The sequence below is a fragment of the Xylocopa sonorina genome, chromosome 15 (genome assembly GCF_050948175.1).
Source record: "Xylocopa sonorina isolate GNS202 chromosome 15, iyXylSono1_principal, whole genome shotgun sequence".
Taxonomy (NCBI): Eukaryota; Metazoa; Arthropoda; class Insecta; order Hymenoptera; family Apidae; genus Xylocopa; species Xylocopa sonorina.
The window spans coordinates 2,152,757-2,167,551 of NC_135207.1; the positions used below are offsets into that span (position 1 = coordinate 2,152,757).

Here is a 14,795-nt window from a genome sequence, read left to right on the forward strand (position 1 = left end):
ATGAGTGTCGAAAGATTACATAATTTTACAAAAGTTTCTCTTGTTTTTGTTGGAAACAGTTTTTTAGTTTAGTTTTTGTTTCATTTTTTTAATCATTTTTCTTATATGAACTCTTCAATTCGATAAAAATAATTTATAATTTATCTTGTCTTTTGTATTTATTGGTCTCCATATAACGCGGTAACGAATAATAACATTTTTCTAATTACCATCTACTCGTTAAGATATTCAAGGTGTAAATGTTATTTCAAAATTTTTGCGCGAGCAATTTCGAGGAAAAAAGGTTGTCTCACTGAGAAAGATTGTCAGACGACGATAAAATAAAATTGTCTGCACTGGCGAGACAAGAGCTGCGCGAGAACAATTTCTGACAGGCTAAGTGTTCAGAATTCAATTTCATCGGCTCTCACATTAATCCTCGCGTGTATAATTTCTCGTTGAATTATACAGCACGAGCTCCATTTGGTCAGCCTAATTACCTTGCTCGTTATTGAACTACTTTAGAGAACCAATCCTGGACGGCTTACGTTGAAGAAAAATAATTTGAGCTAATGGTTGAATAAAAGGCGGTATTATCTATTTGAATCGTTCTAATGGTAATTAATTATTAATTTCCAAAAGTACAGAAACAAATCAAATTTTTTTATATCTGATTCCTGATTAAAATCAAGAAATTATAAGCAGTTAATCAATTCTATCAATTCTTTAACAGAGTCAGTATATGTTAAATTTTTCATAATATATTTTGCTATTTTTTATTACCACAATAATAATATATATAATAATATACAATTATTGCGATAAAAAATTAAAATATGCTTGTCTACTGTCATTGAATAAGTTCATAATTGGCATGTTTTTACTGGCAAAATATATAGTTTCCTTAATTGTCATAATAACAAAACTGAAGAACTGTCAAGATTACACGAATTTTAAATATTAGTTATTATAGTATTTAAAGTATTAACTTAATGATTTTTCTATTCTGAAAATCGCTTTACTTTTTTATCTAAATATTAAGTTCTAAGAACTCTGTCAAATATATAAATATTCATAAATATACGATGCATAAAATACATAATGCATCAAACGTTACAATAAAATACTTCTCTATCCCATGATTAGCAAAAATAAAAAGTGTTCATCGCAAGAAATTGCATCTGAATCAAAGAAAGATAACGACCCATGTTTTGCTGCAGCTGCAATAATTCTTAAAAAATTCTGTGCTTTCTACTCTCATTGTTAGAAGAAATTATAAACTCATAAAGAGTCTCAAAAACGATTATGACTTTGCTGCAATTACCATGGCGACTGTAACTTATAAAGAAGAAACGACGTGACACGTTTAAAGATCGAGAAAATAGAACCCAAAAAAGGAACCAGGGTCTTTCAATTAACAATCGATCTACTCTCATCGTTAAAAGAAAGAATAAGCTCACAAAAAATCTCAAAAACGATTACGACGCTGCTACAATTACCCCAAAGAGAGACCATGCAAAATAGAACCCCAAAGAGAAACTTGGGTCTTTCAATTAACAATCGATCTACTCTCATCGTTAAAAGAAAGAATAAACTCACAAAAAATCTCAAAAACGACAACACATTGCTACAATTACCATGGCAATTGTAACTTGCAACGAAAAAACGACGCGACACGTTTAAAAAGTCGAGAAAATAGAACCCAAAAGAGCTCTGCCAGGGTCTTTCAATTAACAATCGATGCGATCGACGATAGCAAAGAAGAAAAAAGCAATTGTTCGTTGGCATCTCGCGATGGCACCCGACGGCAGGCCCTGATAATGGCCGTGATTGGCTTAATTAGCTGGCACTGGAGCAAAGTGTCTGCGCGGGCAACAGAGAAGTCTATGTGGGCTCGCCATTCTCCCCCCTTGCCCCGTAGGAACTACGGCTGGCTAGTCGTCCTAACCTCGCGAGCAAGTCCAAGGTTGCTGTGGCTCTGATGCAACGCGGTGAGGCCATCATCATCGCTCGCGGTTATGCACGCGCGGTGCTCGAAAGGGGGGACACGACGAACGAATATGAGTTTGTGAACGCAACAGGGCACCGTCGTTTGAATTGCGTGCGCCTTTCGAGGGAATTCGAATTATTATTGCTTGAGGAATCTGTCATTCGTTTGTATACCAATTTTTCTACGCTTCAATTCGAAGCAATTCTTCGCTACATATAGAAGAACTAATTTTCTTTAGCTTATAGTTTATTCTTTTTCTTTAGCTCTTAGTTTACGTCCGATGGTATGAATTGCGTGCGTCTTTGAAGAGAATTCGAATTAATATTGTTTGAGGAATCTCGTCATTCCTTTGTGCACCAATTTTTTCTTTATTTTAATTCGAGAATCTTATTGATACTGGAAGTGTATTTATAATATAATACTTGAAATGGTAAGGTGCTACGTATAGAAGAAGTAATTTTCTTTAGCTTATACTTTATTCTTTTGCCTTAGCTCTAAGTTTATGTCCGATAGTATGAATTGCGTACGCCTTTGGAGAGATTTGAATTAACATTGTTTGAAGAATCTGTTATTCGTTCGTGCTCCAGTTTTACTTTGTTTTAATTCGAGAATCCTAATTATATTGGAAGTATATGTATAATACTTGAAGTGGGGAGATGCTACGTATGGAAGAAGTAATTTTCTTTAGAGTTTATGTTTAATAGTGTGTACGCCTTTGGAGAGATTCGAATTAATATTGTTTGAGGAATCTGTTATTCGTTCGTGCTCCAGTTTTACTTTGTTTTAATTCGAGAATCCTAATTATATTGGAAGTATATGTATAATACTTGAAGTGGAGAGATGCTACGTATGGAAGAAGTAATTTCCTTTGGCGTTTATATTCGATAGTTTGAATTGCGTGTGCCTTTCGAGAGATTTGAATTAATATTGTTTGCAAATAATTATTTTGACAAAATTAATATTGTCAGCAATCTGTCGTTCGTTTGTGCACCAATTTTTTCTTTATTTTAATTCGAGAATCTTATTGATATTGGTAGTATATGTACAATATTTGAAGTGGAGGGGTGCTACGTATGGAAGAAGTAATTTTCTTTAGCGTTTATGTCCAATAGTATGAATTGCGTACGCTTTTGCGGAGAATTCGAATAATATTGTTTGCGGAATTTGGCATTCGTTTGTGCCTCAATTTTTCTTCGTTTTAATTCGAGAATCCTATTGATATGTACCATACTGACAAGTGGAGAGGTGCTACGTATGGAAGAAGTAATTTTCCTTAACATTTATGTATGATAGTATCATTGTAGATATTTAGAACATTAAAACGTTGATAGAAAGTAAGTTTATTGGTCTTGAATAAAAAATATACGAATAACTCAGAAATATTCTCTTTATAAAGCTTAGGTAGTTTTGAATGGAATATATTTTCATGATAGGGGTTACATTGATGTAAGAAAGTGAATTGAACAAAATGATTTGTATAAGTCGTCAATATTTTTTACTATCTTTGGCTATCTCTATATTATGTGACTTATTTGCGATATTTTAGTTGCGCTTCTGTAATTCTAACAATCTACAAGAACTTTAAGCATTAGAATAGTTTAGAATTAGAAAATTCTAGTTAAACAGAAATGAAACCAACTGCTGAAATAAATAATTTACAGTCATGAAACAAATATATCATTTAAGACATGTTACGTTGTCCTACTCTAGATTAAGTAAGCATACCATAAAATAATCTTAAAAATATCCAACAATATTATTCTATTTTCAATGCGCGCAGAGCAAATTTTCCCTTTACAATGAAACCACAAACTTCTAATTTCTTCAATTTTCTCATTTCAACTGCAAATCTCTACAACTTTTTCTAGATTTCCAATACTCTTCTACGCTATGAGCAAAATACACAAAGTAGAAACTCTGCGTTTCTAAAGGACCAAAATGAAACCACGAACCATTGCAAATCAAATATTCTGTACTTAAACACGAATCACTCCATTTAATCTACTGAGAATGTAATGTGATACCACGAACACTCTTCACGAAAAGAATCGAGGCAAGACCACATTTAATAATTAGAATTTCGATGCGTAATTCGAGAAAGGTTGCAACGAACTGTACCATAAATAATGCGACGCAGAGTTTTCTGCAATTAATGTTCACAAAATGGAGGTAATGGAGGATCCCAGGAGGTAACGGGCAAAAGTAATGGCGGCGAAACGATCAACTTTCGAAGATCGTTTTATCGTCCGTCCACGGGCACAGTAAGCGATGATCTCGAGTTTTTCGAGCGGCTCACGTGCAACAGCGACACTTAATCGGTCGATGACGTCCATTACGTGGAAACATGGGTGGGTTCTTAATCGATTAAGGCTGAGATAGCGAGCAGTAAGCGGGCAAAGTTTCGCGGCAGTGATTGATGCGCTCGACAGCGGTTATTCTGCCGTTCTTTATCTATGAAACGACGCCTTTGCGTCCAATTAAACCGAAAGAGAAGGGAAACAGTAAAATAAACGAAACAAGTCCATCAATCGAAGTCTCTCGAGTACCAAGAAATTGTCTATCGCGTGCGAATTCAGGGACGTTCTTCGTGCTTGTATTCCTTTATGTTTCTTTTTTTTTCTTTTTAATTTCGTTTTTAATGAAACAACGCAGAGACAGCAAATGATACGTTGTCGAGGAGTCTTCAGCGTTGACGTTTCATTTTTCGCGACGCTACGAAGCATGGTCATTATCTTCTTCGTCTGAGAGACACGTGTATGTGTGTAGTCTACGTACATACATTTATTCTGAGACATTAGTTATTAATAAGTAGGAATTATTACGTTATTATACTAAATATAGTATTACTGACTATTATATTTTCATTTTTGTAAGTAATTTTAATTCATTATTTCATTTATTAACACACAATATTATAAGAAAGGGAGCTCCTAGTTTCTATTTTTTATCAAATAATTTGGGACAATTTTTATTTAATCTCTATTTATGTCTCAGAGACATTAATTATTAATAAGTTGAAATTATTACGTTATTATACTATATTACTGACTATTATTATATTTTCATTTTTGTAAGTAATTTTAATGCATTATTTATTTTATTAACACACAATATTATAAGAAAGAATGCTCATAGTTTCTATTTTCCACCAGATAATTTGTGACAATTATTATTTAATCTCTATTTATGTCTCAGAGACATTACTTATTAATAAGTAGGAATTATTACGTTATTATACTATGTTATTGACTATTATTATATTTTCATTTTTGTAAGTAATTTTAATTCATTATTCCTTTTATTAACAAGCAATATTGTAAGAAAAGAAGCTCCTAGTTTCTATTTTCTATCAAATAATTTGTGATAATTTTTATTTAATCTCTATTTATGTCTCAGAGGCATTAGTTATTAATAAGTAGGAATTATTACGTTATTATACTATATTAGTTAGTATTATTATATTTTTATTTTTGTAACTAATTTTAATTCATTATTTCTTTTATTAACAAACAATATTGTAAGAAAGAAAACTCCTAGTTTCTATTTTCTATCAGACAATTTGTAAGAATTGCTATTTAATCTCTTTTTTTTTTAAGAAATTTTATTTTTACTTTTAAATGAAACTTTGTACTAAAAAAAAGTGTCAAGCCTGTTCGTATTAATAGATAGACACTTTGTGTTGTCAAATTTCATACTAATTTCCATAAAAATATCTCTAGTATCATCTAAAAGAAAAACAATTACAATCCATCGTTAAAATCTAGGAACTTGTAATCGAAATACGTGTAATCGAGTATAAACTCACGCAACAAGTGTCCAATAATATAAAAATGTTATTACAGGATTCGACGATGCTCTCATCCCTCGTATTTCTCTTGTTATGTCATCCCTATCTCGCTCATCTCGAAATGAAAGTTCAATCGTGTTTTCGTAACCATTCACTGAACCAATTCAACTTTTTCATCGACATTCTAATTTTGTAAGATTTCTGCGCACATTAAATGGCGGGGGACGACGATGACAAGTGGCGACATCCCCCAAAAGCTTCTCGAGAGTGGGTTTCACGAGTAATCTTTATCTTTATCTCACGAATCAATGTATTTATCCATTTATATTGATTTATTTAAAAGACACAGCAATAAGGATCCAATGCAATTTAATAAAAACTGTAATTGTAATTTCGACATGTTATTTCGTTAATAATTCGTAATTATATATATAATATATAATATATAATTCGATAATAATTCGTAAATTTCGTGATATAATTAAGTGAAAGTAGATATACTTTACTGTTTCGACAACTTCAGAATGATAAAAAGGCATATTTGTTGTGTCTAAGCTACAAGCAGCACTAAAAGTGCCAGCGATAGATTATTATAACGTTGGCTATAAATAGATATGCAGATATGCAGATACTAAAAATAGAACCATTAAGTATTGACGTTGAAACCTTGCATCAGAACGCGAAATATTTAAATAGGTATTTGCTTTTTTTTACTAAGGAAATTTGATTTGCATTGTATGCATTAATATATTTGGACTGTTTATTTTGAAAGTGGTGTAAGTCCATATACTCCTGTTTTGAGAAAATTAAAGGTTAATATATTTGTTGATTAAAAAATTTAGGCAAATTATATGAAGTCTGGCAATGTTTCTACTGTTTTATCAATATGTAATTTGGTTATATAAATTTGTTTTAGGCTGCAAATGGCCTTTCAACGCCACTTTCGAAGTTAGACAATTGTAAAAATCATTTAATTTCAATTTTGACAAATCAAATATCGCTAAAATATGCTTCATGCTAATCCAAATTTCTTTACAAATAATGACACGATATAAAATAGAAGTAGTAACTTAAAATTTAGACACTAATTACATTGTTAAAATTACAAGATATTGATAGTATTTACTTCTGCTTACTGACCAAATCTTAAAAATTGCTTCGAGGCTGCAGGTTATGAAATTGGTAGCATTTTATAAACTATCTCTGTCCCCATTTCAATTTTCAGCTGCACGATTAATTATAATTTAAGCAAAAATCTAATTAGCAAACTGTGTCCCATTAATGTGTAATATAGATTCATATCCCCAAATCTATGAATATTGGAGATGTGAATACTGCAAATCTATAAATATTGGAGTATTGATTCGTTTAAAAATTACTTCACAATTATTACAACTATTTAATTTACTCCAACGACTTAAGTCAACAGAATCAATGTTTTTTTCACATTTGTGAACACGTTCTTCGCTATTCATACTCATACGTGATTAATTTGGCGTTGGAAGTAAGACAAAGTTCAACATCATTTTAAAGAATAACTGTATGCTGAGTCGTCTGGTTTATTATTTACCCTTTTAAACAAAGATGCACTTGAGTATCGCTTTATAGTAGTTTAGGCTAAATTTGGATACCTTGATCTGAGATATTTATGTAAAATGTTAGGATATCGATCGATGAAGATGTTAGTATGATAATTAATTTGAAAATTGAAAAATTGAAATACAGATATAGCAAAGTCTATATACACTAATATGACTACACATTGTTCAACTATAACTACTATTACCTAGAGTCAGATAGTTAATATACATAATAACTATAATATAGTTAATATAACTATTACTTGTGTTAGATAGTTAAAATAAATATTTTTAAGCATTTTTCGAAGGTAGAAACTATAATAGATAAAAGATTACGCAGGCACCAATGACATTTGAAATGTACGTATAGCACTACACATTATTTATAGTTTAAATAAAAATTACTATATATTACTATGCTACTAAACAATTATAACTAAATTTATTATATTGCTTAGATTCAGAGATTTGATTAGAAGACAGAAATATTGATTTATGGAACAGAAATATTGATAAATGTCCCCTAAATGAAATATTAGAAAAATGTTATATAAAAGAAACGAAATGAGAATTATTAGTTACATAGAATATTTACCAAAGAAGGAAATTAACATTTGTCCTGATCTAAATTCGCATTAAGTAGAAGAGATTCAATTTTAGAAGTATCTATCGCTAGACAGAAATTAATACTGGAGAAATAGTCTGTTTCATTAAAACAGATTCTAATGCGATTCAACGAGATATTTCGTTAAGCCATCGAGTTATTACTTCATTTTCCTCAACTTCTTACATTACTGTGCTACTTAATTATTATAACTAAATTTATTATATTGGTTAGATTCAAAGATTAACAAATACACCCTAAATGAAATACTAGAAAAATGTTATATAAAAGGAATAAAATTAGAATTATTAGTTACATAGAATATTTACCAAAGAAGGAAATAAACATTTGTCCTGATCTAAAAGCATATTATGTAGAAGAAATTCAATTTTAGAAGAGTCCATCGTTAGACAGAAATTAATACTGGAGAAAAGTATTAAATTAAGTATTAGTAATTAATACTGGAGAGAAGTATTAAATTAAGTATTAGTAATTAATACTGGAGAAAAGTATTAAATTAAGTATTAGTAATTAATACTGTAGAAGTAGTCTTTTTCATTAAAACAAATTCTAATGCAGTTCAACAAGAAATTTCGTTTTATCTGGTTTAATATTATTCTAACATCCCCGTGTCCCTCTCTCCCCTAATTTCTCAGTTAGAAATATGAAACGGTCGAAGGTGACGATAAGTGAAAAAGCAAACGTTTATCTCTGCGCCTAAGACAACGTTATCGCGACGACTATAGTTATAGGTGAACCTACCACGTTTATTATTACGTTACACAGTCGTGGAAACGGCTGTCGAGAGGTCGGGATTATCACGTTAAACCGACGACCTTGAACTGTTCGATTGAACAACGAAAAAAGAGAAAGAAAGAACCGTTCGCCTCGTTGCGAAATGAAATCGATTTGCATTCAGTGCAGAGGGAAATATCCTGAAGAGGTTTCGATTCCATGATTCAATTTGAACACGACTCTCGATTGATATCTCATTACTTCCGCTTTGGGAATTACGCGAGAGAGGAGTCGATTAATTTGTAGTTTTTAATTTGTAAGTCTCTGAAACTTTGAAAAGAGAGTGCAAGAGAACTAGAGTTATGGTGAACTATAGTGAATTATAGTGAATTATAATTAATTATAGTGAATTGTAACGAATTATAAGGAATTATAAATCGGAATTATAAGGAATTATAACGAATTATAGTGAATTATAGTGAATTATAGTGGAATATAAAGAATCACTGTTTAACTGTATTTTAATGAAATCAATTCGGAAAAAATGATGAACATAACAAATTCTGTTTAAAATTATAGAATTCATAACATAAAAAATAATTTATGCCACCTGGAGAAACATAAAATTGCAGAAAATTACAAAATTCGATCGCGTAGTAATTAATGGACACAAAAAATGGTATATTAAAGATTTAATATTTATTCTAAAGGAAAGATTCTTTAGAGTAAATGAATAAAATAATTTTTTACTTATTTTCTATAAATATAATGAGGTCAATTTTATCTTTTTTAATTTTGTATCGTATTATTCTCGAGTTCTATTATTTTACAGAAAATTTTCGATAAAATACCGAGAACCCATTTTTTGTGCATATTAATTACTATGCGGTCAAATTCTGCAATTTTCTGTCATTCTATGTTTTTCAGAGTGACATAAATTACTTTTTATGTTACGAATTCTACGATCTAAAACGGAATTTAAATCACCCTCATTCCCTTCTTATTTCATCAAATAAACGAATATTTCCAGATATCAAATTAAAAAAATTTAGAACGACCAATTAATCGATACGAGAATGAAAAATAACGCAAAAGTGCAAAAACACTTTCATAATATATATAAATTACTTGTTACGAATTCTACGATTTAAAACGGAATTTAAATCACCCTGATTCTCTTCTTATTTCGTCAAATAAACGAATATTTCTAGATATTAAATTAAACAAATTTAGAACGACCAATTAATCGATACGAGGAGGAGAAATTACTTGTTACGAATTCTACTTCTTATTTCATTAAATAAACGAATATAGCGAACATTTCAAAATATCAAATTAAACAAATTTAGAACAATCCTGAATGAAAAATAACGCAAAAGTAGAAACAGAAACAGAAACAGAAACAGAAAACACTTTCACAATTTCGTGAACGCGTCGCAGTTGAATTGGTAGGTACATAGAAAAATAATGCTCGACTTACCTATAGACGCCATAGTGTTTGCCACTGGCACGGTCACCGCAGATCGAGCAGAGGTGTTTGCTTCCGGAGAGAGGGTGGTTCGGCGGATACGGGGCGACTGCTTTGTTCTGGCCACTCGGCGACGTGCTCAGAAGGTTGCTGTGACAACCAGCGGTGAAGGATCTTACATGCAAAGAAGAGAATAACAAAAACCCGGCCTACGTTAACTACTGCCCCGGATCGAGCAAAATGCTGTCTGCTTTTCACTGATTCACTGGATTCCAATTCGTGAAAATTATTCCAAACACACTTTTTGCATCAGACAGGACCAATAAGAGTTAACGTTTAAATTATATATTCAATTTTACGATTCTGAGCAAAACACTGTCTCCCTTTCACTGATTCACTTGATTCCAACTCGCGAAAATTATTTCAAACGCACTTTTTGCACCGCACAGGATCAATAAGACTTAACGTTTAAATTATATATTCAATTTTACGATTGTAAAGACGTTCCAATTCGCGAAAATTATTTCAAACGCACTTTTTGCACCGCACAGGATCAATAAGACTTAACGTTTAAATTATATATCCAATTTTACGATTGTAAAGACGTTCCAATTCGTGAAAATTATTCCAAACGCACTTTTTGCAGCAGACAGGACCAATAAATTTTAACATTTAAACTATATATTCAATCTTACGATTCTAGAAACATTACTTTATGCACTACATACTTATTGATCCACTCTGTATGTACACAATAATTTTCTAAAAAATTAGAAGTTAATAAATTTCTAAAATTGTATACTTTAAGAAAAATAACTTCAATGATTTTGTTATCAATCTTATGAAATATACTTTGCGAAATCTCTTACTTTATTTACATTAATAAATGAAGTAATTGTAAGTAAATAAGTAATGATCCACTCTGTATGTACACAATAATTTTCTAAAAAATTAGAGGTTAATAAATTTCTAAAATTATGTACTTTAAGAAAAATAACTTCAATGATTTTGTTATCAATCTTATAAATCTTATTTTACAAAATCTCTTACTTTATTTACATTAATAAATGAAGTAAGATATTGATCCGCTCTGTATGTCCACAATAATTGTCTAAAAAATTAGAGGTTAATATATTTCTAAAATCGTATACTTTAAGAAAAATAACTTCAATAACTTTGTTATCAATCTTATGAATCTTATTTTACAAAATCTCTTACTTTATTTACATTAATAAATAAAGTAAAATTATCAGCTTAATTGCAACAATAGAAACATTGAAGTCGAAGTATATTAAAGGATCTTTAGATGAGAAAAAAAAAGTATTTAAGCATTTTGCTCGATTCCATCGAGGGCGCGACAACGCTGATGGTATACCCTCGATTTTACGCCTTTCTTGGTAGCTGTCGAACTGAGATTCAGTCGCATAACAGTGTCGCACAATCTCTGTTTCGTTGGTGCATTTGCAATCGTTAAGTCTCGATAGTCGTTCGATCACGCGATGGTGTTACTTACCCAGGACTGTTGGGACCGGAAGGGCTGAAGTTCCCTGGATTGATCAGACTTGCCGTGTCGGGTTTCATATCTAGCGGACTTTGCGGGCCGACGGAGGACATGGACATGTTGCTGTTGTCCAGACTCAGCCCTGGAACAACTTCATCTTATTAAAAAAAAACAACGTTTTACTTTCTTATCTGTCACGAACTTCGTGTCTTAAAACTATCTTACATTAGACTAATTGTAAAGCTATTATATTTTTTCAAAGCGACGAACATTTCTCTTTACTTAATTTACTACTCAATACTTTGATTTTCACGATATTTTTAAATATTTTTAACGCACCAATTAACAAATCGTTTCACGCTTTTAATATTGCAGGCATGTTTCATTTTATTATAGAATTATTTTGATAAATATTCGTTTTTGTCAACCGCAAATATGTGTGCGTAAGTTTATACAAATAATGTATAATATATATAATATATAATTTTAAAAAATAATGTATTATTAATGTTAATTAATATCAACATTAACTGCAGTAGTGAGTCACGTGTGAAAAAATATAACGTGTCATTGAAAAGTGTACAAATATTGAAATAGAAATATCTCTAAAACCAATGGTTTTATAGCTTTAAATACCTTGATATCTTTTTGCATCGTTAATGTACTAAAAAATATAACTTTGTTTAAATCATAGCATTTCTAACAAAGCTTGATATTCACGATATTTTTAAATATTTTTAACGCACCAATTAACAAATCGTTTCACGCTTTTAATATTGCAGGCCTGTTTCATTTTATTATATAATTATTTTGATAAATATTCGTTTTTGTCAACCGCAAATGTATGTACATAAGTTTTTACAATTTTTAAAAATAATGTAGTATTAATGTTAATTAATATCAACATTAACTGCAGTAGTGAGTCACTTATGAAAAAATATAACGTGTCATTGAAAAGTGTACAAATATTTAAATAGAAATATCTATAAGACCAATGGTTTTGTGGCTTTAAATATCTTTTTGTTTCATTAATGTATTAAAAAATATAACTCTGTTTAAATCACAGCTTGATTTTCACGATGATTTTAAATACTTTTAACGCACGAATTAACAAATCGTTTCGCGTTTTTAATATTGCTTGCGTGTTTCATTTTATTATATAATTATTTTGATAAATATTCGTTTTTGTCAACCGCAAATGTGTGTGCGTAAGTTTATACAAATAATGTATAATATATATAATATATAATTTTAAAAAATAATGTATTATTAATGTTAATTAATATCAACATTAACTGCAGTAGTGAGTCACGTGTGAAAAAATATAACGTGTCATTGAAAAGTGTACAAATATTGAAATTGAAATATCTCTAAAACCAATGGTTTTATGGCTTTAAATATCTTGATATCTTTTTGCATCGTTAATGTATTAAAAAATATGACTCTGTTTAAATCACAGCATTTCTAACAACGCTCGATAATAATACTATCATTAGACTATTTTGTTTACTAATGTCACCGCATAATTTCCTGCTATTGTCATGTCGCAGACTGTGAGAGCAGAAAACGGATTGCATAAAAGCTGCGAGTCCCTGAATTCCCCAGAGCTCGATCTTTCCCTCGAGACTTCAGTTTTTGCTAAACCTCGCAACAGGTAATTTCCACGAGATTTCTCGCGTCACGATTACGAGCACACGTCGACCTTGACACGCTGGCCCAATGGCAGAATCCGAATTTTTTTCCAAATCCAACGTCTCATTATCGTCATTTAAATTACAGGAAAGTGCAAGCATGGACATCTGCTTGTTCATTTCGACGCAGTTCAAAATAAGGTACCATTTTTCAATTCCTTGTACTCAAGGCTCCTCGACGAGGACGATGCAAATAATTGGACCGCTTATTTTGAAAGTGGTGTAAGTCCTTTTTGAAAAAAATCAGATATGACGTAATTCATGCTTAATTTAGTGCAAACTTTTTGTTTGTAACTAGTTAGTATTTAATATCTGAAAAAATGACAATGCTTTGGTCAATTTAAATGTTTCATCACAATGTCAAGCCTATTGTATTCGAAAAATAAGGATATGCAGCAGCTATTAACTTTTATACTTCCTGTGCATCATGAATATTTCAAAACACTGCCATACGAAGAGCATAAATAATTAATAATACCAATATCTTGTGTTAAGGTTAACAATATATAAATATAATTAACGTTCGTAATAAAAAATGCTAATCCTATTTTATTTCTTGTTATTTATAAATATATTTTAAGTGATATTTGTTATTTCAAAATTGCAATTAAATGATATTTACAATTGCCTAATTATGAAAGTGGTTGTAAGTCTATTTGGAGCCTGGAAATTGTCAATTATTTTAGTTAAATTCGCTTAAAAGAAATTTACATGATCAAATTACATATTGATAAATCAGTACAAACATTTCCAGACTTCGCATAATTAACCTATACTTTTTAATTGTCAGATCTACTAACATTCAATTTCCTCGAAACAAAAGAAAATGGACTTGCACCACTTTCAAAATAGACGGTCCAAATATGATATAATATGATATGTATACCCTAATATGATATATAATACCCTTGATTGGGTATTTTTTGGGTTTATGATACATCAATAGCTATTGAAGTAAAATATTAAGAGGTGGACTAAGTTTCCTAGCAACCTTTTAATAATAATTTCTCTAAATCTTATTCAATGAAATTTTTACAATATCGTCAAAAATGAACAATTAGATGCTTGTTGTAATTTCAACATTATATAGAATTCATTTAGTGTTAATTATGAAAGTGGTCTAAGTCAAAAATGTAAAGACATTATATGAAGATAACTTGAAAATGACGCGTGGCCCTCTTTGACGCGTTTCTGAACTACATAATAAACGGATAAAAGATACAGGACCATTGATTGGGTATTTTTTAAGTTTATGATACGTCAATAGCTATTGAAGTAAAATATTAAGAGGTAGACTAATTTTTCTAGCAACCTTTTAGTGCCTTAATGCCTTCTGGTTAAGAAGTTAATCAGAAACAGTAATAAACAGAAATTGGGACTCTTCAAAAATAACTACAATAATTATAAGCGATCGTAGCATAAACTTGGTTCGAATACATGTTTCGAGGACGGAACAGAAG

General features: G+C 30.5%; 2 protein-coding genes and 1 long non-coding RNA gene across 7 annotated transcripts in view; all 3 read right to left on the reverse strand.

The window, feature by feature from the left end:
- La (La autoantigen-like) overlaps positions 1–14,795 on the reverse strand; it is a 164,930-nt gene that overhangs the window by 37,426 nt on the left and 112,709 nt on the right. For 2 of the 3 annotated variants that reach the window (XM_076907358.1, XM_076907360.1), the window contains exon 1: positions 9,639–9,652. The exons of the other annotated variant lie outside the window; for it this stretch is intronic. The gene's annotated coding sequence lies outside the window, so the exon portion shown is untranslated. Of the gene's footprint in view, positions 1–9,638; positions 9,653–14,795 lie in introns of those variants that run through there. 3 annotated transcript variants of the gene reach the window in all.
- Usp (retinoid X receptor ultraspiracle) overlaps positions 1–14,795 on the reverse strand; it is a 92,049-nt gene that overhangs the window by 16,902 nt on the left and 60,352 nt on the right. For 2 of the 3 annotated variants that reach the window (XM_076907356.1, XM_076907354.1), the window contains exons 2-3: positions 11,657–11,801; positions 10,156–10,317 (exon numbers count right to left, since the gene is read on the reverse strand). In XM_076907356.1, the coding sequence (XP_076763471.1) occupies positions 10,156–10,317; positions 11,657–11,801 (307 nt within the window). The remainder of the gene's footprint in view (positions 1–10,155; positions 10,318–11,656; positions 11,802–14,795) is intronic. The other variant, XM_076907355.1, reaches the window with a different exon arrangement.
- The window catches only part of LOC143430885 (uncharacterized), a 122,977-nt gene continuing 119,843 nt past the window's right edge, over positions 11,662–14,795 (reverse strand). Inside the window, exon 3 of the long non-coding RNA XR_013102659.1 lies at positions 11,662–11,786. This is a non-coding gene — a long non-coding RNA (uncharacterized LOC143430885). The remainder of the gene's footprint in view (positions 11,787–14,795) is intronic.